This window comes from Patella vulgata, chromosome 1 (assembly GCF_932274485.2).
Source record: "Patella vulgata chromosome 1, xgPatVulg1.2, whole genome shotgun sequence".
NCBI classification, from domain to species: Eukaryota; Metazoa; Mollusca; class Gastropoda; family Patellidae; genus Patella; species Patella vulgata.
In genome coordinates this window covers 22,564,828-22,591,245 of record NC_065879.2, presented here as the reverse complement: position 1 = coordinate 22,591,245, position 26,418 = coordinate 22,564,828, and the positions used below count along the sequence as shown (strand labels likewise).

The following is a 26,418-nucleotide window of genomic DNA, read 5'->3' as shown; positions in this document are numbered from 1 at the left end:
TTTAGGTAACATTTCAGGCCTAAAGAAAGACCTGTAATTGGCAGATTTAGCTCTTGCATAAAGTATATTTAAATTTACACTTGTGTAATGACAATTTGTTTATTTAACTCCCTTTAATGTGTAAGCTATGTGAAATGACCCATTCCTTCTGTATTATTATACAAACACTACTTGATTCAAGATTAATATCACTTCAGGATGGTGTATAATAAACACCACTAGCTTCCCAAGACAGCTGTGTCATCACATAGAAGAATTTATCGAATCAATGTTGATATTTAGTTTGTAAAATTAGAAAATTATATATACTTCAGTGGACTATTATATTCAGGGGACGCCTGAACTTCCATTCATATTGATTTTGACGAAACTTGAAATATGGTTGTATCCCAAAGATCTTGGTTCCGTTCCTTTCGATATTGACATGTATCGGACTGCAACTTAATGGACTATTGCCCCAGATTGTACGAAAAATCGCGTTTTTAGCTCGAGTTCGGATTTCGTGACAATTTTACCGAAAATTGCCGTCAAAATTGCAGCTCCCTTTTACACAAATAGTGTAATATGTATAAAATTGTAGACCAAGAGGCTGCAATTTTTGCCCGATTCAGATGAAACTTAATTTTAGTTATGGATCAAAAGATCTTGAATGTGTCTGATTTTGGAGCGCTTCAAAACTCATCTTGTTTAATGCAGCCTGGGTTGTTAATTCACATTAGGGAAATTTATAATGAACACTACTGAAACACTGTATCTTACAGCATGGGGGTTATATCATGTAGGTCAATATTCACTGTGTTATTTTTATACGCCCACATTTTATGCCGTTACCCCGTTCACAATTTGTAGATCGTATACAGGTCACAATTTTGACGAAACTTGAAATGTACGTCTGTCTCCGAAAGATCTCTTCGATATTGGCATTTATCGTACCATAACTTAATGGATTATGGCCCCTGATTGTATGAAAAATCATGTTTTTAGCTTGTGGACACTCTATAGAGGTCACAATTTTCATCCGATTTAGATGAAATTTGAAGTGCATGTTTATAACCCAAAGATCTTGGAGGATATCGAATCGTAACTTCCTGAATTATGACCCCTAATTGTACGAAAAATCGCGTTTTTAGTTTGTGGTCCCTCTAGATGTCACAATTATTATCCAATTGTACGCAAAATCACGCTTTTAGCTTGTGGACCCTCTAGAGGTCACAATTTTTATCCGATTTAAAAAAACGTTTAAATGTATCACCGTTACACCCTAATGACGGTTGAGTTCGAAACTGCCTGACAAAATGGCTGCTCCTTGTATGCAAATATGTAGTGTTAAAGTATGCAATACCAAGTTTGTGGACTCTCTAGAAGTCACAATTTTTATCCAGTTTTGATGAAACTTAAAATGTATCTTTGTATCCCAAATATCTCAGTCCATTTTGATATTCGTGCATTTCAGACCAGAACTTCTTGGATTATAGCCCCAGATTGTAGAAAAATCGCTAAATTTTTTTCTTGTTTGTTCTCTTATCCATCACTTGCCTGGCAATTTTGTTGTGTTCAGTCGACATATCAGGCTGTCCACGATGAATAGCTTGGAGTGACAAAGGCCAGTGTTAAGGAATTTTCTGGGCAAACAGAAGGATCAATGTCCATAACATAATACATAAGATTGAAAAAATGTTTAATTTGGCACTGCCTCATAATTTTATATAGAAAGAAACTAGTCAGTATAATAATTACATACAAATGGGAAAAAATAAACAATTACTACATAAATAATTCTAGAATTGAAATTCACACTAGAAATATGCCATTTTTATAGTCAGAAAATACATGTACATAATAATATATTACCCCATAGATCAACATTATTTTGTTATTGGTAAAAGTACTACACATATTTTCCATGACTGCAATGGATGTTGTTTATCAAAATAAATAGGGGAGGGTCTAAGCTATATAGCATATTGTTTGGTCATGGATGCAAGTTCGATCCCACATTTGTTTGTGATGATTAGTGTTGCTTGTCCAATCTTGTGGTCTTTCTGTGGTTTCCTACCACTTTCCTTATGTGCAACATTTGTTGTCCTAAAATAATCTAGTTAGGCTTGAATGGGCCTTAAACCTGATTTCTTGCTCAATTAAAAAATAAACTAAGACTATTGACTGGATGTGACCAGAACATCTGTCACAAACAAGACTCATATGCAGAAACTGGACAGGTTATGAAAAGCTTTAGAACTTTGGATGTGTTGCCCATTGCTTCAGAATCGGACCAAGCAACTTTTTGATAAACACCATAGCTCAGTCAGTTAGGAATATACAGAGAATCTCCTACAAGTCTTTTTTGATATAAAAAAGGCGAGTAGCAGATTTTATTTATCACCCAATCCTTTCTTACATGCACAAATAAATATATATAATTCTTTGCTGAAGATTTCACTTTTACTGAATCTGATTACATTACGGCGTAGTGATACATCATTTTTTTTGACAGCAATTCAACCATTGCAAAGTCCTTTATATTGACCAAGTGTTTCCATGAAGGTCAATTAAATAACAATAGTTTATTTTTAATAAAAAAAAAGTAACTTTTAATAAGAAATGAACTGTTTTTTTGAAAATAAAAAAAGTAGTTCCTTTTCATCTGACCAATCAAATTCATGTAAAGCGATATCTCACTTAGGAGATATCGCAGTAGATTATGATATATATCACACAAGCGGTATCTACTGTAGAATGTATTATTGGGTGATAAATCATGCTTCATACAATGTGAAAATGCTTTAAAACCTGAACAAAACAAACATTTAATATTTTCAGTCAGACCATTTATAATCAATCTAATTAAACCTAATATGATTTTCGTACCATTTATTATAATAGTCAATATATTAACATGGAAAAACCGTTTCAGAAAAATGTTTTCTGGGCCAGTTTATGTCTTCTATGGTTGCATAACAAATTTGGGCATTCTTTACAAAATTTTTAAGAATTATGAGTCTTGATTGGTTTATAGAGAAATTGTAGTGGAGGAAGTAACCAACCCAGAAATGAACAAAATATTATTATAAATTTAATTACAGGTAGAATGATTTAGGATCTGTCATTCCCTATCAGTTTTTTTTAGGAGTTATACAGAGATTCGTTTATTTCTCAGAAAATATCACATAAAATTAGCAATATATAAATAATATTCTATGCACACAATATAGAATATTTGAGAAAGGTTTGAAGGCACAATATTTCAGATTAAGCGGCAAATATAGACTAGGCACAATTAATGGTACTCTTGAAATACAAGTCTCAAAACTAATCATTTATTTAGAATCATCTTTTCTTTCACACCATGGAGATAAAAAGCAGTGCAAAAAAAGTGCAAATATTTTAGAAATATTCTGGGAACAAATTAAGTACATGTAGTGCAATTTTCTGTATAAATTTGGGTCATTTGCTACTGGAACAGCATATGTAGAGCAAAGAATTGCCAATAGTGGAAAGAGGTTGAAGAGTATTCCAAAGTTCTCCTTAAATAACTAGTATAGATCATATAATTTTTAAAAATTTATACATAATTGTCATAATACTTATTGCAGTAAGCTTACTGTGTGAGAACACCATTTTTAATTAACATTAAGATCGGATCCCATAACTATCAAATTGCATTGTACATTTGCACACTGAGACTTCATTGTAATTATGCAAATTACTAATATTATGAAGCACTGCTACAAATAGTCTAAATACACAGAAATCACAAATAACTTATACAACTAGACTAAGTATAAAAACCATATGACAGTTTTAAACAAGGGCATCGGTACCGCTGCAATATACGTCCACATTTCTGGGGGGTTAGGGCATGCACCAAAATAAATAATAGCTGTCTTTACGGTATAAGAAATAGATATGCAAAGTTCCAAGATGATCCATTCAGAATTGCAGCCTGCAGACGATAAACACTAAAAATTGGACATGGCTTTGCCCCTGAGGGTTGAATATGGAACAATATAAATAGGTACAACCCTATGGTGGATCATGCCGAATTTGATCCAAATCTGTTAATAATTGCAACCTTTAGATCATTTAAAGATAAAATATTAATAAAAAGTGGGTGTGGCACCGTCCAGACGGGGTGGATCATACACCAAAATCAACAGTTGTCGTTCTTAGGCTATAAGTAATACATATGCCAAGTTCCAAGACAATCCATTAAGAATTGTGGCCTGTAGGCAACACACAAAGGAAAAATATGTGTGGCTCTGCCCCTGGGGGTCGGGCATTCACCAAAAACGCTAAGGATCATCCTTGGGGTATAAAGAAGAGGTATGCAAAGTTTCAAAATGACACACAGACACAAAAATTTGGCATGGCTCTGTCTCAGAGGGTTGGGCATGCACCAAATTATAATAATAGAGGTCACATCCTTTGGGAATAAGGAATAAGTATGAAAGGATTTCAAAACGATCCATTAAGAATTGCGACCTGTAGGCGGCACCAAAAACAATAGGGATCATCCTTAGGGTATAAGGAATAAGTATGCAAAGTTTGAAGACAATCCATTAAGAATTGCGCCATGTAGGCGACCCACAGACACACACACATACACACACACAGACAAGGGTGACGGCAATATACGTCCACGTATAAAAAATGATTCACATGATATCGATTATTACAACAAAATAAAAAAATAAAGGAAACAAGAAATTAATGTGTTAAATGTGTCCTATGACCAGCCCCATTAACTTCAATACACATAAAAAACAGTTTTAGAGTAGTTATCCTATAGATCAGTGGAATTATCAAAAAAAACACCCCAGAAAACAGTACAATAATCATGATGGTGATTAATTACACGATAAATCAATTTTATTGACAACAAAACAATGACATTATCTAGAAAATGCTGTCTGAATTATACGAGAGAAAGAGAAATGGGGTTTAATGTCCACTCGACACAAAACAGGTCATTTCAGGACTATCTGAATTATATTTTAATATGACACATTAATTTCTTGTGTTACAAAATTACTATTTAATTTCTTGTATTACAATAGTACCACTCAAATTCTTGTATTACAATAATGCATGTAACACACCTATTGTATTACAACAGTACCTTTATTATATTACAACAGTAATTATATTGCAACTTAATTTCTTGTATTATAATAGTACTATTTAATTTCTTTATTATAATAGTACCACATAATCCATTTAATTTCTTTAATATAATAGTATCACTTAATTTTTTTATTATAATAGTATCACTTGACTTTATTATAATAGTACCACTTAATTTCTTTATTATAATAGTATCACTTAATTTCTTTATTATAATAGTACCACTTAATCCATTTAATTTAACAGTTTCAGATAGTATGATATCCAATCTGATTGAAAATAAATATGTCATGTAAGAGAATGATAAGTATGTGACCCAGGCAATATACTAATCATATCTCTTTAGGCTCTTTAATTTCTTTAAGTAGAGAGATAGCACAGTTGATAGAATCACTGATATCATCAAATATCTGTATACCTTCTTTACTTGCCATATCACTTAAATACATTCGACCACGATTATAATCTTCTAAGGCACTTTCACTGAGCTATAAAAAATACAAACACAACTGATATTTTAATGTGGCTAGTACCCGTGTGTCAAGTGTCAAGTGCAAAGTATGGTATGAATACTGTCTAGGATGATTACCCAATACCAGCTAATACTAACCCAATTACCCAAAACAGCAATTGTGATGAACAATGTCTCGCAATTCCAGTTTCCTCCCTTGATAACTTAATACTAACAAATATTATCCTAATGTTAATAAAAAAACATCTTAATGCTACAAAATAATGACACAATACTACCTAAAAATGAAACACCATAACAATTATTTGAACAAAATATGTTATATTGCAGATAATAGACCATCTATTGCAATATTTTGTTCAAGATACCAACCTTTTCACGCATTCCAGTTTATTGTACAAGTTTGCAAATTTTCCCAGCAATTAACTCTGTTAGTTTTTGATAATAATGAGGTAGTATGTTGTGGTATTTGACAGTATTGGGTTGCTACTGGGCAAATTGTCCGGCCTTACCACTGCAAGGCCATATAAAATAAATTATTGTGTTTATCAGATACTGTACTTGTGTCACACATAGGATGGGATGAACATTAGTTAGCGATCATAAAATAACTTGTATTGAGCTTTGCATCAATTAACAGAAGTAGATTTTAGATACACATTAGTAACATGATACTCAGTAATTATGTAAGTAATTCTTTACAATCTCCATGAATTAATAAATGAAGAGAATGAGATAGATCGAAAACCTTGATGTGATCTTTCTACCATCTCAGATATTTTGGAAGAATTGTATGAGAACCAGAATAAATTTGTTATGGCCTTATTGTGTTATAACTTCCCGGATACATTTTTCATAAAAAAATGAATGATTAAATCAACATGGGATATGGTACTTTATTATAATAAATAAACTTATTGCTTTTTAAAAGGATCTCATTTCCTCTACCATTTGTATGATTATATAGACAGTGATTCATGAATTTACCTTTTCTCCAGCAATAACAGCATCTTTTGTTATATACTGTATACATAACACAACACGACATCCTCTTCCTATATAATAACCCGCCTACAATATATAAAAACAAAACACTAAAAGAGCAGTTCAACTTCTAGGGTTATGAGTTTAAAGGATAATGTGTTTGACTACCAAAGCAGTTAAATTGATGGCCATATTGTGTTTGAATTCAAGTGAGCAACTCAATAACCGAACTGTAAAGAAATAGCCTATTTTGCTGGTCTCATAGTTTCAGCCCAAAATTGCAAAATCTTTCGGCTTATCAAAATAAATATAGCAGTAACACGAAACTAGGCAAAATAGTAAATTATTCACAGGAGATTGCTCATTTAATTTTAAATCATCACAAAAATCTGTACTTTATATTTCAAGAGCTTTGAAAGTAAAAATGAAGTGGAATGTATCTGAATTATGGATAGCTTTGAACAGAGTTTTTTGTTACAATAGTGTCTCATTTCAGAACAAGAGGAGTTTGCGAAATGAAATGAAATGGGGTTTAATGTCCTACTTTTCTACTCCAACTTGGCTAATGAAGATGGACCGGACAGTGGCGCTACAGCCCATTCATATATCAAATTCCTACTGCCAAAGAACCTTTTACGCGCACCCCCAGGTTAACGAGCCCGATTGAACGTTTTACTCACTGAGCCACCATGGCTCCCAAGATGCTAAATACAAATAAATGATGAGGAAGACCAAGGATTCTCAGCTGATATGTTACTGATGTACTTACTTCAACCATGGCAGCAAATGACCTTGTATCACGTGTGAAAACATAGAGCAGCAGACGACATTTCTCTCTAGCAGCCACTTGCATTGGTATCAAATTATATGACCATTCATTAACAATAGGATTTAAATAGGATAACCCATTTCTTCTGTAATATATAATTAATATATCTATTAAATAGGATTAACCCATGTCTTCTGTAATACATAATTATTATATCTATATCCTGAAAAGGATAGATCCATTGGGTTGAACCAAGCTTTTGCCACCAACAAGTATAATCATTGAATGAATCATAGACATAAGAACTGCAACTGTAGTGTTATTATTGTCTTCGTACCAGACCATCTTGTGACCCTACCCATTGAAATCACCAGAAATTGACAAAACTGACTATAGGGCAGTCATCAAGTACATGTACCTGCAACTGAAAGGACTAATCCCAGCACAGATACCTGCCAACATAGTCTTCACTTTAGGGGATGTTGCCTCTTCCTTTTCCACAGCAAAGAAGTTGGCTGTGGAATTTAAGCGTGGCAGAGAGAGCCCCGACGATGACCCGTATCCTGGAAGGCCCCATTCAAGAAAACATTACCCGGGTGCATGACATGGTGATGGCTGATCGATGATTGACTACTCGACATATTGCCCGTGTTGTGAGCACATTATCGCCAACGAGTTAAGGAATGACAAAAGTTCCTGCAAAATGGGTGCCAAAGCTCTTGACGTCCCGTGACGATCTGCACTGTTTTGAAGCAGACCCTGATAATTTTTTGGCCCAATTTATAACCATAGATGAGACCGTTTCCAAAAATTAAAAAGGAACTAGCCAGTAGTCATTTTCCTAGTAAGGATGACGTCATTATTGTGTTTAAAGTGTTGGACATATTAGCTGAATCATTCGGCCGTGTGGGTGGACACACTAGGCAAATCTTTTGCCCGATTCACCAGTCGATTGCATCAATTTCATGTCACATGATTAAACATGGTGGCGACCATGTCTTCAAACAATCGTGTGACTGGATGAGTGGATGATGAGTGATGATTGGCTAATGAATTCTACAATCAGTTGAATGCTTCACCGAAGCGGATACACTAAGCGAATATATCAAAACTGTTTGATTCAGGCGAATCATTCGGCCGAATGACAGTGGACACACTAGGCGAATTTTGACGCCGATTGATTCGGCCAAAAACATTCAGCTAGTGTGTCCACAGCTTTAAGGTTAAATTTGAAATATTCTATATGGCATGTAAACTAACTAAAAGCCGAAGTCATCACCCAGTCCATTTCACTGCCAACATGTCAAGTCCTAATTTGTCTCCTACCTGAGTAAAGGAATCGCCATATTTTTTCTCCATGTTGATACTCCATAACTACCACCAAGATATACATCCCGACATTCACCATCATCAAACACTGGTGGTGGTGGTGGTCTACTTCTAAATTTATCTAAAATCAAATCATTCCACTTTTTATCTACCTGTTTTACAAGAATAGCAGCTAACACCAGTATCATAATTTAGATTTGATCTTTAACTAGTGTATATTTGTATATTAAGGTAGTAACTTACTTATAAAGCTGGTAAAGGGACTAATTAATCGAGACAGAAATGATGAAGTATAGGAAGGTCGCTGTAACAAAAATTAGGATATCTAGATTAATACACATTTTAATATAACAGACTGGTATGAAGTTTATAATAGAAGATGTTGCTTGTGTATACTGTCTTTTTACATATGGACCAAATAAATGTTACATTTTTCGTCATGGTCATTGATTGAATTATTAAGAATTTAGGCTTAAAGCTTCCTGAAATGTCCTTTTGATTTAGTTTCTTACATTCTAGTAATTTGTGACTTTATTTCAGACCATGTTTACAGAAGTAAAATAGCTTACCCTTTTCTTACATTCTGTAACCAGACAACATAAATCTTCGAAAGTAAAGGAAGATACACGAGAATGACTTTGAATCCAATTTGACGGTAAAACTTCACCAGTGATACATTTATATGCCAACTGAACCTAAAACAGATAACAATAAAGTAAGGTTAAATATTCCAGACTGGAAGGACAAATATAGAGATAGAGAGAAATAGGGTTCAATGTCCACTTGACACAAACTAGAACATTTCGGGACTAACATATGGTTCAATTTTATTTCAATAATTCGTTTGCACGTAGGGGTCTTTAGCAGTAGGAGGAAACCAGAGAACCCAGAGGACAGACGACCCTACTCCTTGTCATATACAACTGCCGGGGAATCGAAACCATGCCAGTTGACTCAATGACAGACCTTATGATACAGCGGGATAAATATAGACTTTCAGAGAGAGAAATAGGGTTTAATGTCCACACAACACAATCCTATAAACTAAAGCACATGTGTTAGATATATAACTAGACCATCCAACATCCCATTAATCCTAATCACAGATGTAGTGATATTAAAACTTGACAACATAAATGTATATAAAAGTACTTACATCTTTACGACTCATTTTTTCATTATCACAAGTTATAGAATTAAATGTTTCTCGCAGTTTCCTTTCAATAAAAAAAAAATTATTAAATTAAGTGCATATCAAAAATGGAATCTGTTTTTAAGGAACCCCTTTGCTCCGAAATTTGTAAATGCAAAGTAGTTTTTTTTTAGTAGTCACCAATAAAACTAAAACATAGGGAACTCTGTATGGCAATCTATGAAATATATTGCAATAAATGAAGTACTTATATCATTTTGCAGTATGGTTATTGTACATTATTTTGTGTATTTCTAGTTTTCTAGTTAACTATAAACTTTATACAATACGTACAATAAAGCATGTCCAGTTTCAAAATGTCCGTGTTTTACAGGATTAGCTCCATGATGTTTTTCTAGATCTTGTACTGGTATACCCTGTAACAAACAACAACGCAAATTCTCTTGTACAAACTTCAGTTGGTCCTGCAGTGGAACTTTTGTGACCGCCACCATAATTGGGAAGTACATATTGTAATACATGACCATTACAGCACCTTGGGTAATTTATTTGGACGGCCAATGATGTCGACAATCAAAATATATTTCCACAAGAAATGCAGACGCATAAAATTACAACGCTCATATCCTAATATTCCATAATAAACTGGAAACACAGACCACATAAAATCCATATCGATCCAAAAATTATTAAACACACCAAAACAAGTTATTGCCATCTCTATAGTTTACATTACTTTCTATTGATTCCATGCCACCATCTTTATTTCTTAGGCCAAGATGGTATTTAATCTAATTTGTTTAAAAGTTATCAGTATTCAAGATATTAGGTACAAACCTGATGTACACAGTAGACAACACACTGTAAAGCGTCATTTATATCTGTAAATACAGGTATACTGTTTCTCTCTACTATATCTATTAATACATTTCTTACCCGTATTAAATCACTCTTTTCCCTAAAAATATAACATACTTCTTAGATCTTAATACCACACTTCTCTCTCAACAAATATAACATATATTACACCACACTTCTTTCTATATAAATATAACACATATTATACCTCACTTCTCTCACTTAAATATGACGGGGGAGGGGGGAGGGGGTAGGTGGAATGCACGGTTCGATTTCCTGCTTGTACGTGATATGGAATAGGGTCACCTGTCCAATCATGTAGGTTTTCTCTGGGTCCTCCAGTTTTCTCCCACTGCTAAAGACTCCTACTAGTCCTACGCGCAAGCAAATTATTGAAATAAAATTGTACCATGTGTTAGTCCCGATATGACTTAATTTGTGTCGATTCTCTCTCACTCTAAAAATACAACACACATAAAATAATAAATATACCACACTTGTTACTATATAAATATAACATATTATACTAGACTTCTCTCTACAAAATAAAACATGCCACACTTCGCTTTACAATATAACACATATTATACCACACTTCGCTTTACAAAATAAAACATACTATACCACACTTCCCTCTAAAATATAACACACATTATACCACACTTCTCTCTACAATATAACACATATTATACCACACTTCTCTCTACAATATAACACATATTATACCACACTTTACTCTACAATATAACACATATAATACCACACTTCTTTCAAAAATATAACACATATTTTATACCACACTACCCTCTAAATCATAAAACATTTTATATCAACACTTCTCTCTTTAAAATATAACACATATTATACCACACTTCTCTCTCTAAAATATAACACATATTATACCACACTTCACTCTAAAATATAACATATATTTATACCACAGTTCTCTCTAAAAATTTAACACGTTTATACAACATTTCTTTCTCTAAAATATAACACATATTATACTAAACTTCTCTCTAAAATATAACACATATTATACCACAACTTCTCTCTAAAATATAATATATTTCACATTATATTAAATTCAATAAATATATAACAAACTTTATAGTTATACCAAATAAGACATTTAACATTACACTTCTCTCAAAAAAAAAAGGAATTTGTTTTAAAGAATCAAGAAATTGAAAAAATAAACTTACGCATCTGTTACAGTTTCACCTTTGATAATAATATCTTCATCTATATCGTATTGTTTCATTACAAATATAATCTGGCGATAACATCCTGTAATCAACAGTGTCAATGCCAGATTTCACCAATTAATATATTACGAACATACCAGATGCAATATATTAATATATTGCAATATATGGGATAAAATATGTGAAAATTGTGTAATATTTCATCAAAGTAATGTGCATCTTTAATATAAAAAATGATGAGGAATGAACAAAACAGGTTTGTGAAGTAACAAATGGACTACATTTTACCTAAAACTGTGAATAAAGTGAATAGGCTATTGGTGTGATTGTTCTAAAAATTACTATTAACCAACAATCGTTAGTCAAATCAGTACTGTACCCTGTTACATGTAAAGATACTATTAAAATTTGAAATATTAACAGAGGTGAACAAAACTAAAATCATTTGTTACAGGCTTTGCACGATGTTTGTGATGATGCAAGATTTAAAAGTGTAAAATCGTGGCATGACTTACCGACTAGATATGATGTTTCTATCATAGAAACAACAGCTCGTGTCTGATTGTCTATCACAAAACACAATAAATCTGCGGCCTAAAAAAACACATAAACACTCTTAGAAAATCATTGAATTTGATCGTTAATATTGGTAAATGTTTATCATTATATCTTTGTAGACTGTACTCTGTGCTTATACGTTACAGAAAATTTAACAGTGTCACTGAGCAGCAAATACATGACAAGGGCATGACAAAATAAACAATGGCAGTATATGAAACTTATGATTCTCAAAGGCAATGTTTGGCGACAGAAAACATTCTAACGATGATGCAATACATTAATATTTACCTGTTTAGCCTTATCTTCTAATTCTATTAATTCTGGTCTCCATGTGTTTACCTGCTATGGTAAAACAATAAGTAACGTTTGTAATGTGTTTACCTGCTATGTTAAAACAATAAGTAACGTTTGTAATGTGTTTACCTGCTATGGTAAAACAATAAGTAATGTTTGTAATATGTTTACCTGCTATGGTAAAACAATGATTAACGTTTGTAAAGTGTTTACCTGCTATGGTAAAACAAAGATTAATGTTTGTCAAGTGTTACCTGCTATGGTAAAACAAAGGTTAATGTTTTTCATGTGAAACTGTACTACATGTATATGGCAAAAAATCCATGACTCACCTAGAGTACCCCACAATTTTTATACGTGGCCTAGCCTGACCCATGACCCACCTACAGTGCCCCACAAGTCTTAAGCGTGACCTAGCGTTATCCATGACCAACCTAGAGTGTCCCACTATATTTATGCCTGGCCTAGCATGATCTACTAACCACCTAGAGTGACCACCATTTTTATGTGTGACCTGGAGTTACCAACAATTTTTATGACCAACCTAGAGTTCCCTACAATTTTATGTGTGGCCTAGTCTGACCCATGACCAACCTGCAATGCTCCGCATTTCTTATGTGTGACTCTAGAGGGGTGGAGTGCAATTGTCATGGGTGGTTGTCAGGGGTAGTAGTTGTCTGGGGGTAATTGTCCTAGAACCACTTCCCCGGCCTCAGTGTAATTGATGTGTCCCAACAGGAGTCCAGTTTGTTCAATGGGCTCCCCCTGCACTGGGATCCATGCTAGTGACCATCGGTGCTATGAGCCCATTAGGAGCACAGGAAAACCATTGGAAGCCCTTGTGCACAGTGGAGATTCAGATCGGGTCCCAGGAAGTCTACTGAGAGCTGGGCGCCCAAATGAGCCAATACCATTGGGGTCTGGGAAGTCTTGGAGGCTTGGAGCCCAGGAACCTAATGGGGTCCCTAAATTTATAGTATTTCGATATTTATGGGGTTTTTTTTAGTAATTATAGTGTTGTTTTTTTTCCATACTTAGTGATTTTTCGGTATTCGGAGTTCTTCAGTAATTATAATCAAAGTTTTTTTTTCGGTACTTTTCAGATTTTTGGGGTGTTTAGTATTACCATCATGTGTTTACAATAAAATAAAGATTAATAGGACTGTGATGCATTTACATGCTACTGTAGAGAAAAACATTAATATATGCCATCGCTTAAATGCAGATTTGTAAAACGAAGATTAATAAATGTTATATTTTTACATGCTGTGGTAAAACAATGATTAATATCTGTATTACTTTACATGATACAGCAAAACAATGATTAATATCTGTCATTTCTTTACATGATATAGCAAAACAATGATTAATATCTGTCATGTCCTTACAGGTGAGAAGCATTTATTACATGTGTTTCAAGAGGATTGTATTTTTATAAAGTCCTTTTGTTATTAACCTATTTTTAAGGTTATACCAGCGGTTACCATGCACGATACGCCCACATTTTGCAAGAGATAGATAGAGAACAAGCTAAAAAAAAAAACACGATTTTTTGTACAATTAGGGGCCATAATCCAATAAGTTATGGTCTGAAATACGCTAATATCAAAAGGAACTGAGATCTTTGGGATATAAAAATATATTTTAAGTTTCATCAAAATCGGACAAAAAATTGTGACCTCTAGTGGGTCCACATGCTTTTACACTATTTGCATACAAGGAGTGGCCCTTTTTTGGGCAATCTTCATTATGGTGTAACGGTGATATATTTATATGGTTTTAAAATCGGATTAATATCGTCACCTCTAGAGGGTCCACAAGCTATGAATGTGAATTTTTCTATAATCAGGGGCCATAATCCAGGAAGATATGGTGTGATGTGCACGAATATCGAAAGGAACCTAGGAACCATACTTTAACACTAATATTTGCCTACTATTTCACGAAATTCGAACTGAACCATCACTATGGTGTAACGGTGATATATTCCAACGGCTGTGACCTCTGGAGGGACTACACGCTAAATATGTGCTTTTCGAACAATCAGGGGCAATAATCCAGGAAGTTACTGTCTGATATGCGCGAATAGCAAAAGGAACCGAGATCTTTGGGTTATAAACATTTCAAGTTTCATCAAAATCGGATAAAAATTGTGACCTCTACTAGGGTCTAGAGTGTCCACAAGCTAAAAAACGTAATTTTTCGTACAATCAGGGGCCATAATCCATGAAGTTACAATATGATACATGCCAATATCGAAAGGAACTGAGATCGTTGGGTTATAAACATATATTTCAAGTTTCATCAAAATCGGATAAAAATTTTTAACAGGATCTTTGGGAAATAAAGCTATATATTTAAAATTTCGTCAAAATTGGATAAAAATTGGGGCCTGCAGAGTGTCCACAAACAAATTGTGAACGGAGGTCTGGACAAAAAGGGGCGACAAAATACGTCCACATAAAAATGTTATTATGTTGGTAATATATTGTTAGAATACTTACAGGGTTATAGAATGTTATGACCCGTTTTTTAAGGAATGGTATAGCTATATCATGTCTCCATGTTGTAGGATTACATGATCCACCCAAAAATACTGAAATAATAAAATACAATAACACGAATTGAAAAAAATATTGTGAGATAGGTTGCTAGGCAATGAAACATACGACCACAGTAGCTAATTTGTCCAAGCAGTCGACAAGTGTTGTCACTGTCATATTCATGCTTTTGTAGGTAACAGGAGCATTTACAAGACACGATATCAATTTCATACAGATCGAATAATCACAAGGTTCAACAAAGTCCAAATAAAGGTTATTACTGTAGACGTTATTAACAGAAATTGCTTCAAAAATTCAATAGGCTTCTTTGTTTTACTAATCTTAATAATGCATTTAAATTTAATACAGACTGGATGATAACTTGCTGAAATTCAATAGGGTTCTTCATTTTACTAATCTAAATAATGCATATGAATTTCATACAGATCCGATGATAACAAAGTTAAAAAAAAGTTACATAACTCTAGAAGTTCCAAACGAAAATTCAGTTGGCCTCTTAGTTTAACTTATCTAAATAATACACATAAATTTAATACAGATCCAACAAAGTGAAAAACAGACCATAATTCTAGAAGTGATTAACAGAAATTGTTGAAATCAAATAGGATTCTTCATCTCACTAATGTAAACAATATATATATATTTTAAATGGTCAGATGATAAATGTAGCTTGTAGAGTGTTCAAAAGAAATTGGTGACGTACGGAGGCAATGTCAATATACGACCACATTTCCATGTGGGCGTATAAAAATAATGTACATCGTACTGTTTTAAACTGAAATATTTCAAGAATACCAGATTTATTCTTATTCTTGGCTTACGAAAACAGAAGTTCTGTCCTACGCAACGATGGGATGTAAAAGTGTACAAATTGCACGTTTAAGGTCTGTTAGCTGCTAGAAGTTGCAGCTCGAGTCAAATTTCAACTGTAACTAATTGCATGTAATTGTAAAGCCATAGTAAATAAAGTATACTATGTTTTATTTTGTCATGTCTAGTTTACCTTTAAAGAATATCCAAACAAGCAGAAGAACCATGGCCTATCTTCCTATAAGTTAAACAATAAATTTCAAAAGTTAATTAAAATCAACCTCAGTCATACTATGATAAAGTTGTGATGTTTTAATTTATATAAAACAAGATCTTCTGGTAGTATATTATCATTAATAAACTTACCTTGAGAATTTGACTGACTTTCTGCAATAAACAATATAAAAGACTAAATAAAGCTAAGCCAAAATAAACTGATTTATACTTCAACAACTTCATACTCAATATTATTATTATTATCATCAACATTTTCATAGTGCAAAGTCAAAGATTCCACAAATATGTGCTATGTGTGATTTATAATACAATATTCAAAAAAATATATCGTATCCTGCACAGTCAAATAAAACAAACGGACCATCTAATATTCAACACATGGATAAAATATTCATAATACAGTATAGAAGAATGTAGAAATCACATTTATAAAAACACATTGACAAAAATAATCTGATAAAAGGTCATTTGAAATAGGACTTTTTTCTTGATCACATTTACTAATTTACAAATTCAAGAATTTGTGCCTGCAGCAGTTTTGTACTTAGATACAAGGCTAGTGTCATCAAATCAGGTGTTTTGAAATTTCTACTTCGCTTACAAATAACAAGAATTTCAGACAAATATTGAGTAGTTAAATTAATTATTCTAGCATTTATTTATAACATAAAAAATTATTTTTATGATATTAAAGAAAAGGGAATCAGTGCTGTGTGTATAGAATAGTGGTAATGTAGGATGCAGATTTAGATAAGGTGATAAGTTTGGAGGTAGAGTTCAGAACTTTCTGTAGGTCAACTAGCAGCGAGTAAAATTGTCAAAAGTCTATTACAGAACAGGTATGGTAGTATCATTACCTATATATTTTCAAATTTTTCCTGTATTTCTTAAATAATAAAAACTGTTTTTTCTTACCAACTTATACTTCTATATTAATTATTTATGTGACAAGTCTATGAACATAGTTAAATCTGTTGATTACCCATAAATACAATTTTGTTGATCTAGTTTGATCATCATTCAAATTTTTAGACATTTAGCACTTAATATCAGCAATATATGGTCTGTATTCAAAGTAAATATTAAGTTAAAGTGAGCCAATTAACAATACTTTTTATCATTATTGTCTGAAATCTAAATTCACCTTTTAGCCTGGAATATTGTTCTTTTAACTTTAATAAAATCCTTTAATACAGACCCAGATTTGATTTTCGTATCATGATATTGGATATGGGAGTAAATGAATAGTATATAACTCAAGTGAAAAGATTATCCATATTTGCGAAAAATATTGCCTAGTGGTGTAATGTATTGTAAAGCTTAAAAAGAATAGGACCCAGTACCAATCCCTGAGGAACACCAAAAGTCAAAATTATCTGTGGCAAATTATTGATGACAGCACACTGTGCACTATTTTCTTTAGATACCAAGCTATATGGGCAAGTGCAGATCTAGTTATACCAAAATCTGAACAGCGCCTTTCCACTAAGTTACTGTGATCCACATTATTCAAGACAGTGGATAGATCTAAATCTAACAATATAAAAAAGCAAAAGTTCTATCATCAAGAGATATTTAAGTATTAATTGTCTATGTGGACTTTGGAACTAATCCATGAAATGAATTTTAGAGAGACTACCTATAGTAGTTCTTTTTAATTCAACAGGATTAAGGGATGACTGCTCTTTTGAAAGAAAACACTGACAACTCCAAACGAGCTATGTCACTAAAACAGTGTCAGTAATTAAGATGGGTTGCAAGAATTAATAGAATATGACCTTGAATATTAAGGTTACTGAGTTATCGTATGAAAATAAAATCCAGAAAAACATACAGAACACGCCAACAGTGAGGCTGATGTCCCCCGCCGAAATCCCAAAATAAATAGATGACGCATATTAATTAATCACACAATTATTTATTTCAAAAGAATAGAGCAATCAAACTACACACTAAGTTTCATCACTCTCTATCAGATAGAATCAAGATTATCTTGTCCCAAAGCATCGACCAATGAAATTGATTAGCTCTGCTTAGCTTTAGCTTGAAATGTTAATCACTGAAATCAGTCAAGACATTCACCTAATGAACATCTACATCAGGTTTAAACATTCTACCTCAATTAAAAGCAGAGTTTTTATGTTCCAAAGTCTTGACCAATCAAATTGCTTATCGCTCCTTAGCCCAAGCAGAAAATTTGCACAATTGAATTTAGTCAAGGTAATGATATAATGAATCTATATTTCATCGCTCTCACTTCATTATAACCAAAGTTATCGTGTCCCTAAAGCATTAACCAATCAGATTGCTTATCTCTGCCTATCGTAAGCAGACAATGTTCATCATCGAACTTCATCAAGGGATTCACCTAATGAATGCCTACAACAAGTTTGAACATTCTACCTCAATTAGAATGAGAATTATTGTGTTCCAAAGTCTCGACCAATCAAATTGCTTATTGCTCTGTTTACCCTCAGCAGAAAATGTTCTTTACCAAACTTAGTCATGGTATATATGTAATAAAGCTATACTCCAAGTTTCCTCACTCTCACTTAATTAGGACTATAGTTATCGCGTCCCAAAGCATCAACCAATCAAATTGCTTATCTCTGCTTACCCTAAGCAGAAAATGCTCATCTTCGAACTCCATCAAGGTATTGACCTAATAAACACCTACACCAAGTTTGAACATTCTAGCTCAATTAGAAAGAGAGTTATTGGGTCTCAAAAAGGGTGACGGACAGACAGTCCGACAGACCCATTTTAATAGTCCCCTGCTTTCTTCGAAAGGCGGGGGACAAATAAAAAAACACACCACAGATTACAATTACTCGTATTACCAGTATTTACACAAACAAATAACACTGATTCCCTGGCTAATGCCAGGTAAGGTTCCCACAGTCGTACGATGCGTTACGATAGGATTGTCCCTACTGAGTCCATGATTTGCTACATGCAGACACATTCGGATACGTTTCGATACTGTCAACACGATTGCTACGATAAGACCTGTCAGGATCACCATGATTACTCCATGATTAAAACCGTGATTTCAATCGTAGAACCTAGCATCAGCATCAATGAAACAAGTACCATTGATCTTAAAGGACATTCCGATTTAAGGTCCAGCAGTGATAAAGTAGTGTAATAGTATGTTGACTTTGCAAAAAATTGTGTCAGAATTGTTTGTTTATCCATGACAAAGTTGTATCACCTGTTTAGAAAAGAGTAAGCACCTATTCACAAAGAGAAATTAGGGTGTCACAGACAAATAATCCTTTTATAATGAATCAAACAATTAACATAACATTAAGGATAAAATTACCAAACACAGACTAACCTTTTCTTTTTCTTCTGCTTTCTGTACCATCACATTTCAACTTGACAGCCGAAGAAGGGCATGGTAGGGGTTGACTGGAAGTAAAATATACGTTCATTATAATCCTGTTGTTCCATATGACTGTGTCAGTTATGATAAGTTCATTAAAGATACATTATGTAAGATTTAGATAAAGAGCTGGCCATTCTTGCTATAATAGTTCATAGATAACGTAAAATGAATATATTGAAAATTTCATTTAAATTACTTTATTCTGAGTGAAGATATTAGCCTTTGAAGGTTTGATAAGATGTGTGCGCTGATAGCCTTGCTTCATTATTTTCAGATTAAATTATTAAACGGCTGAACTGTTTTAAACTACTTATAATCAGACCCATCTGTGGGATCGAGACTTGATTATGGTCTTGTCATGCTAATAAATGTCTAATTAATAGTTTATATAACATTTTAGGCCTAAAGAAAGACCTGCAATAGGCAGATTTACCTCTTGCATGATGTACGTTTAATTGGAACTAATATATGTTCATAACAATTCTGGGCATGTGATAAGAAGACATTCTCAATCTCTTAGGTGCCTTGGCTTCAGAGATCTCTATTTTTAAAATGTTTCAACATACATGTAGAAATCTGTTACTATAGAACTTTTTCTATTCAGCTATTAAAGTGATTTTTTAATAACATGAAACTGATTATCTAAAGAGATGGGACCAGGGGTTAGTGAAATGGCAAGATATCATAGATACATGTACGAGAATGATGTAAAGACTACTTAATCGTCCGAGAAAACTCTCCATTTCTTTACATATCTTATAATAAAACTAATCAAAAATCTAACTTTTTAATATAATGATGCTGTAATTCTTCCACTAAAACACAAAATTCACCAAATGTAATATTATTAGCTACGCATGGGCTTCCATACTCTACAGCACAATGGACCATCTGATGAACTGTGAAAAAAATATAAATGTATTCTGTATGAATATTGTACCAGACAATAAATTTCAAAATAAAATACACTTTTTTATCTTCAGCCAGTCAATCTATCAGATGCCAACATTGTCAACAAATCTACAGGTAACTATTTTGAATATACAACTAAATACAAGCTTATGTGTCCGATGGAACTCTGGAAACAAAATTTATCTTATAATTTTCAGCTTTCCTAATAATTATGTCTAAGACAGCTGTGTTTAAATATCTAAATATTGTAAGTGCTCAATAGAATTGGCTGTATCAAGAATTATGGTATGATGATACACATAACAAATCATTACATTGTTGTATATATTACATACCTTATGGCTACTTATAAAACAAAAGCTAATTTCTTTTTGCTGCCTTCGATAGCATAGGTAATAGCCTACTGATTTTTTTGTAGAGATGAATGATATGACAAAGTGGAGGGAAAGGGAAACAGAGGAACTGTAGAAAACACTGGAGGTTAGGAAGATGAATGAATTCCTAGTCACACAGAAATAAAATGAAATGGGGTTTAACGTCCTACTGTTCTGCTCTGACTAGCCCTTGTCACATAGACATTATGATGTAATGCGTATGTGTTACATCACACAGCCACCTCCCCACAGAACAGTGATTAGATATAAATAATAAATTTATATTTACCTTGAGAGTGAGAAGGATATAAATTCAAGTCATGGAAAGCTGACACCACATTACACAGCGATAATTTACCATCTTTAGCATATCTTTCAAATATTTCCAATAAATGTCTAAAATAATTAATATAATAAATAAGCTGTTGATTACATGTGTATTTATATATATATATACCATATGATCTGTAATAACAAAAACTGCAAAGTTCTAATGATCCAGGGTTATTATAGCTAGCATCTTCACAATGTCAGAGGCTGTATTTGTTAAGCATCCTAAAACTTAAGTAACCACTGAAGGCATACAAAATTATAAATATTCCCTTTAAAACTAACTACGTATTTCCGTAGTAATCTTAATAATGGTATTCAATTAAACAGTTATGGGAGAAAACCTATTCTACAAAATCCTATTTAATTCCGAAATTCAGAATATCAAACTAAAATTCAGGGACCGGTAGGCCTACCTTACTGTATCTCTATCACTACTTACTACAAGCCACTCAAATAAGAGGCACACACACACACACACAAAAAAATATATTCTATGGATGTTATCAGTGAAAAATGGGTCTGGCTCAATTGACCTGTCAATTGAAAGGGCACCGACACCTCTCAACTAGAATGTCTTGAGTTTGAATCAAAGTGTGGATCGAGAAGAGCTTTGATGGGGTTTTTTTTAAGACCAGTTCTCACTTGTCAGAGGTGTATATGTATATGCCTGCTGACAAAGAATGTGTGTCTATAATAGTTGTTCGGAAGGTACAACAGAAAATTTATCCACTTCCAGGCAGAATTATTCTACCTCGTATCGCACACTAACTGTAACAATAGAAATAAAGATTACCATATAACGGTATCTGTCTAAAAATGACAGAATATTGAGTTGAATAGGCAAGTTAAATTTCATTCAATATTGCTCATTTAATTCTCTATTATCAAATTGTGGTTAAAAGTGACACCCAAGACCAGTGCCCGTTGTGAATCCAACACGAATCACTTGGGCAAGGCCTTCTTTATGACACACGTATGATCGGGATGTAGTCATAACGGCCCTATGCCATAACGGCCAAAAACAGGTTTGGTCAAAACGGGCCTACTTTAGTCATAACGGCCAAACAGTTTGGTTATAACGGCCTAAAAATTTGGTCATAACGACCAAACATTTTTAATTTAATGAAAAGCAATATATCTGAGCAAATATTGTTGTTGTATGTTGTTGTTTATTACAGATTTAACTTCCAATACATTAGATATGATATTATGGACAGGTTGATTTAATTAAAGAGAGAGAGAGAGAAATGGGGTTTAACGTCCACTCGACACAAACTAGGTCATTTCGGGACTAACATATGGTTTAATTTTATTTCAATAATTTGCTTGCGCATAGGGGTCTTTAGCAGTGGGAGGAAACCGGAGGACCCGGAGAAAACCCACGAGGTTGGACAGGCGACCCTACTCCTTGTCACGTACAACCGGGGATTCGAAACCACGGCAGTTGACTCAATGACAGGCTTTATGATACAGCACGCAAGTGCTAACCATTCGGCCATCCAACCCCCCGATTTAATTAAATTATTTACACTTAATTGGTTGAAAATTGGTAAAAACATACAATACAAACGTCCGTGTATATCAAAAGTCTTCTTAAAATTGGTTAACACACAAAATAATGTCCTTGTATATTAAATAGTCAATTTAAAGCACACTTATAAAATAACTGTCGTGAGAAGGGAGGGGGGGGGGGTCATCTTCTCCCTTTGTTATAATAAAAACATGTTAAAACAGGAGATTCAACTAAATGATGTTTGACACGATCAGTGCGGATAGAAAAAACCCTGTGGGGAAAAAGAATCCGCTTGCGTTACGTGGATGACATAAGCCACTCAAGAGCTGTGGATATTGCCTTTAATTCTGCGGTATGGATGGAGCATCCATCTGGTAGCCTTTTTGATATATTAACATTAAATTCAGGAATAACTACACCACCTTGGCTTCACCAGAATATGTATGGTGTGTGAACCATGTTCAGGTACAACTGTACCAGAGTTTACAGTGGTATATAGTGAGTCGCAGAAAGGAAAAAATAAATTAGGTTAAAATGGATATACATATATGTCAAGAAGTCTTCAACTGAGATACAGGACAATAAAACATCAATTTGGTGCTACTGTTATACAAACCATGTTTCCTGAAGAATTTGCCAGTGGAAAAATAGCCCGTAACCACCCAAGCCAAACGGCAAATTACATGCTGTAATTCAAAGGAAAGAGGTGAGTTCTAATTATTTAACTGATTGGATAATCCCTAATTAGGTACTTCACACCCTCTGATCTGATTAGGTAATATGAGATAAACATTAACCATTTATATTTTATCAAATAAAGGTAAAAGACATGGCCTTCTCCAATCCATTCAGACCAGCCAGGGTAATATTTGACGAAGTAGCGAATAAAATTTTAGAAGAAGATCAGCCAATTTACTTCTGCCACTCCAATCTGCTCTGATGTTTGAGGGGAAACTTCGCAGGTATTTGATAAAAAATAGAACAGAAAGACAAGATGAAATTTTCAATTCGTGGAACGAGTACAAAGAAGGTAGTATCAGTGTGTCGATGCTGCTAGGGATATGTACCAGAGTTCATGTTCCAGTAGTGTAAAAGAGATATACAATGTAATATCTATATGTAATGGATTTCTGTTTTAATCTATTAAATTAATGTATTTATATTATCTATTACGCAATATTTTTGTTAATAAATTTAATTTCCTACATGTAAAAAATGATTTGTTTTGTTAGGGCCGTTATGACCAAATTGTTTGGCCGTTTCGACCAATTTCTTTTGCCGTTTCGACTAAATTTTGGGCTGTTATGACCAAATGTTTTGACCGTTATGGTTTAGGGCCGTTATGTCTATGATCAGCCTACCGGAATATTAATTATATAAATAATAATATTGCTGTTAAATTATGATTTTTAATTATAATAATAATAATAATATCTTTATTTTCAAATTAGGCTTAGAGCCTGTTTACAATTTTGCCCTTTATAACAAAGAAATGAAAAAGACAGTAATAGAACAAGACACTTAACAAATACTCACACACAAAACATTCAAATATATATTGATAAGCTAAATAGTTTAACTTTAAAACTAAAAGTAATATGATAGATAATATGTAGTAAGTAGTTGATATATTAAATATAGGCTACAGGTTAAGAAGAAGAAATAACATGCCTAGTGATATTTTTCTTAAATAAATGAAGATTTTTAATATTTTTAAGTGAATATGGGAGAGAATTCCAAAGCACTGTGCCTCTATATTGTAAACTACATTTAAATATTTAATTATTAGGTCTACAGATAGAAAGTCTATTATTGAGAGATGAATATGTAGTGGTGTAATTCTACTGAAATTAGAACAATGCCCGGTGCCTGTATTGCTAATGTAATTGACTATATTGACTATTGCCATTTTTCTAATACAGTATTAAATATTATTTTTCTAATTGGCTCCAATGATTCAAGTAATTCCCCCTATATAGACTACACAAGATCCCAATATAAATCCCTTATAGAAAAGTGTCATCTTATATTCCCCAATGCAGTCATTAAATTCATCAAGCTTCTACCAAGAAAATCCAACAAAGTAAATAGTGTCATAAACAGAATTAACAACATTCTTTATGATGTTTGTAAACAATATACCAATGTTATTTTCTTAGATCATTATGCTCTATTTTATGATATTCCTGCTCAATTCTATAAAATTCACTTGTATCAAAGTTCCACACATTTAAATGCCACCGGTTGTAGATTACTAAGTGCTTTTATTTGTAATAATCTTCCTAAAGTTAAGCACCATAGTGGTTACTATTCAAGATTCTTTTAACATGTCACAGCCATGTAGCAGTCCTAATATTTTACATGTTATAAAATATTATAAGGATCTCTAAATAAAAGAAACAAAGCTGTCTCACCTAGTATATGGTCCAAATATTCTTGGTTTCTCGGAAGTGTCTGTAACACTTTCCTCCACAACGCTGTTATTGCCATTGGCATAAGAAGATTCAGACATTGTTGGCAATTGTCGATTTCTTTTTCCCGGCGATAACAAGCAACCCGACATAATTAAGCCTACCAGTTTTCATCAAATACAAGATGTCGATAATTTAAAAGTGCTAGCAAATAAATCGAAGCCATTGCGAAACATCTTTTCTATTTTAGTCGCAAGCTTAGCTTATTATACCGACCTACCCAAATCTAGGCAGGTCAAATTTAATTTTGACCGGAACATAAACATAGTCTTGGTTGATCAGGCATAATACTCTCGATCAACCAGATCATGAATAATGATGTACATGACAGTGCGCCAATGATATTTTTTCCACCAATATACATTATGCCACCGGAGAACAGGGCCGACTATTTACCGGTTTTTACCGAACCTAACTTGGACATAGAAGTATATCCATTCCCTTAGTTTAATAGGAAACTTTTCATAAAAGGATGGTCAAGAGAAAGCAATTTTTTTCCCCGAAAATTAACTTTTAAAATAATATACTCTTCAAAAAAAGCAGGGGATATTGAAATGCAAATACCTATGCAGTTTGTGATATGATAAATAGTCATCAGGGGCGTTTTACGGTTTATCATGACGAAGGCTAAACTATTTTGATTTTGAGGGCCCTCTTCCGCGGGGGGGGGGGGGGGGTCTCTACCCCCGGCCACCGGAGGTCGAGAAAATTTTGCAAAATAGAAAACATTTTGGTGCATTCTGACATATCCCCAGGCCCCTCGAGGCCGGTTTAATCTGAGGGCCGGGGCCCAATTCGATACCCAGCAAAGAAATATTCGCTCCGCCAGGCCAGGTCACACTAGGCGGCCTAGCCATCTCTTTCCTGAATAGCTTATTAGTAGTTTTTCAGAAAAGGTGATTTCTTGATTGATGATTTTCATGCCAATGCAATGACTGCATTCTCATTTAATAGTGGATTCGACAGTAACAGTGTATAGAAAACGATTGATTCGGACTCGGGGGCTCTTCCCATGGCCAGAGGTGCCCCTTTGTCAGACGTGGATCCCCTTTGTCTGCCTT

The 26,418-nt window shown here is 33.5% G+C and overlaps 1 protein-coding gene across 2 annotated transcripts; it reads right to left on the bottom strand.

Annotated features, from left to right (window-relative positions):
• Positions 1-1,672: 1,672 nt before the first annotated feature.
• Positions 1,673-25,615, bottom strand: LOC126826475 (uncharacterized). 2 transcript variants are annotated; one of them, XM_050555581.2, is made up of 18 exons: positions 25,301-25,615; positions 21,330-21,436; positions 20,539-20,653; positions 19,704-19,777; positions 16,493-16,513; positions 15,257-15,348; positions 12,747-12,800; positions 12,413-12,491; positions 11,895-11,979; positions 10,669-10,789; positions 10,165-10,247; positions 9,835-9,895; positions 9,248-9,373; positions 8,922-8,982; positions 8,676-8,799; positions 7,350-7,494; positions 6,584-6,667; positions 1,673-5,612 (listed from the first exon to the last, which is right to left on the bottom strand). In XM_050555581.2, exons 1-18 carry the CDS (start codon positions 25,447-25,449, stop codon positions 5,457-5,459), a joined length of 1,737 nt encoding a protein of 578 aa, XP_050411538.1. In that variant the 5' UTR covers positions 25,450-25,615; the 3' UTR covers positions 1,673-5,456. The 2 variants fall into 2 exon arrangements, with proteins under 2 accessions (XP_050411538.1, XP_050411539.1); XM_050555582.2 differs by having other exon boundaries at positions 12,747-12,797.
• Positions 25,616-26,418: the final 803 nt, after the last annotated feature.

What these genes read in the sequence shown, in the direction of transcription:
- LOC126826475 (XM_050555581.2), bottom strand. Translation starts at nt 25,449, where the DNA reads ATGTCGGGTTGCTTGTTATCGCCGGGAAAAAGAAATCGACAATTGCCA. An exon ending in TTGTCTACTGTGTACATCAG is followed by an intron (nt 10,248 to 10,668) that starts GTTTGTACCTAA and finishes TGTTTGTTACAG; the next exon opens with GGTATACCAGTACAAGATCT. An exon ending in TCCCTTTACCAGCTTTATAA is followed by an intron (nt 8,800 to 8,921) that starts GTAAGTTACTAC and finishes ATTTGATTTTAG; the next exon opens with ATAAATTTAGAAGTAGACCA.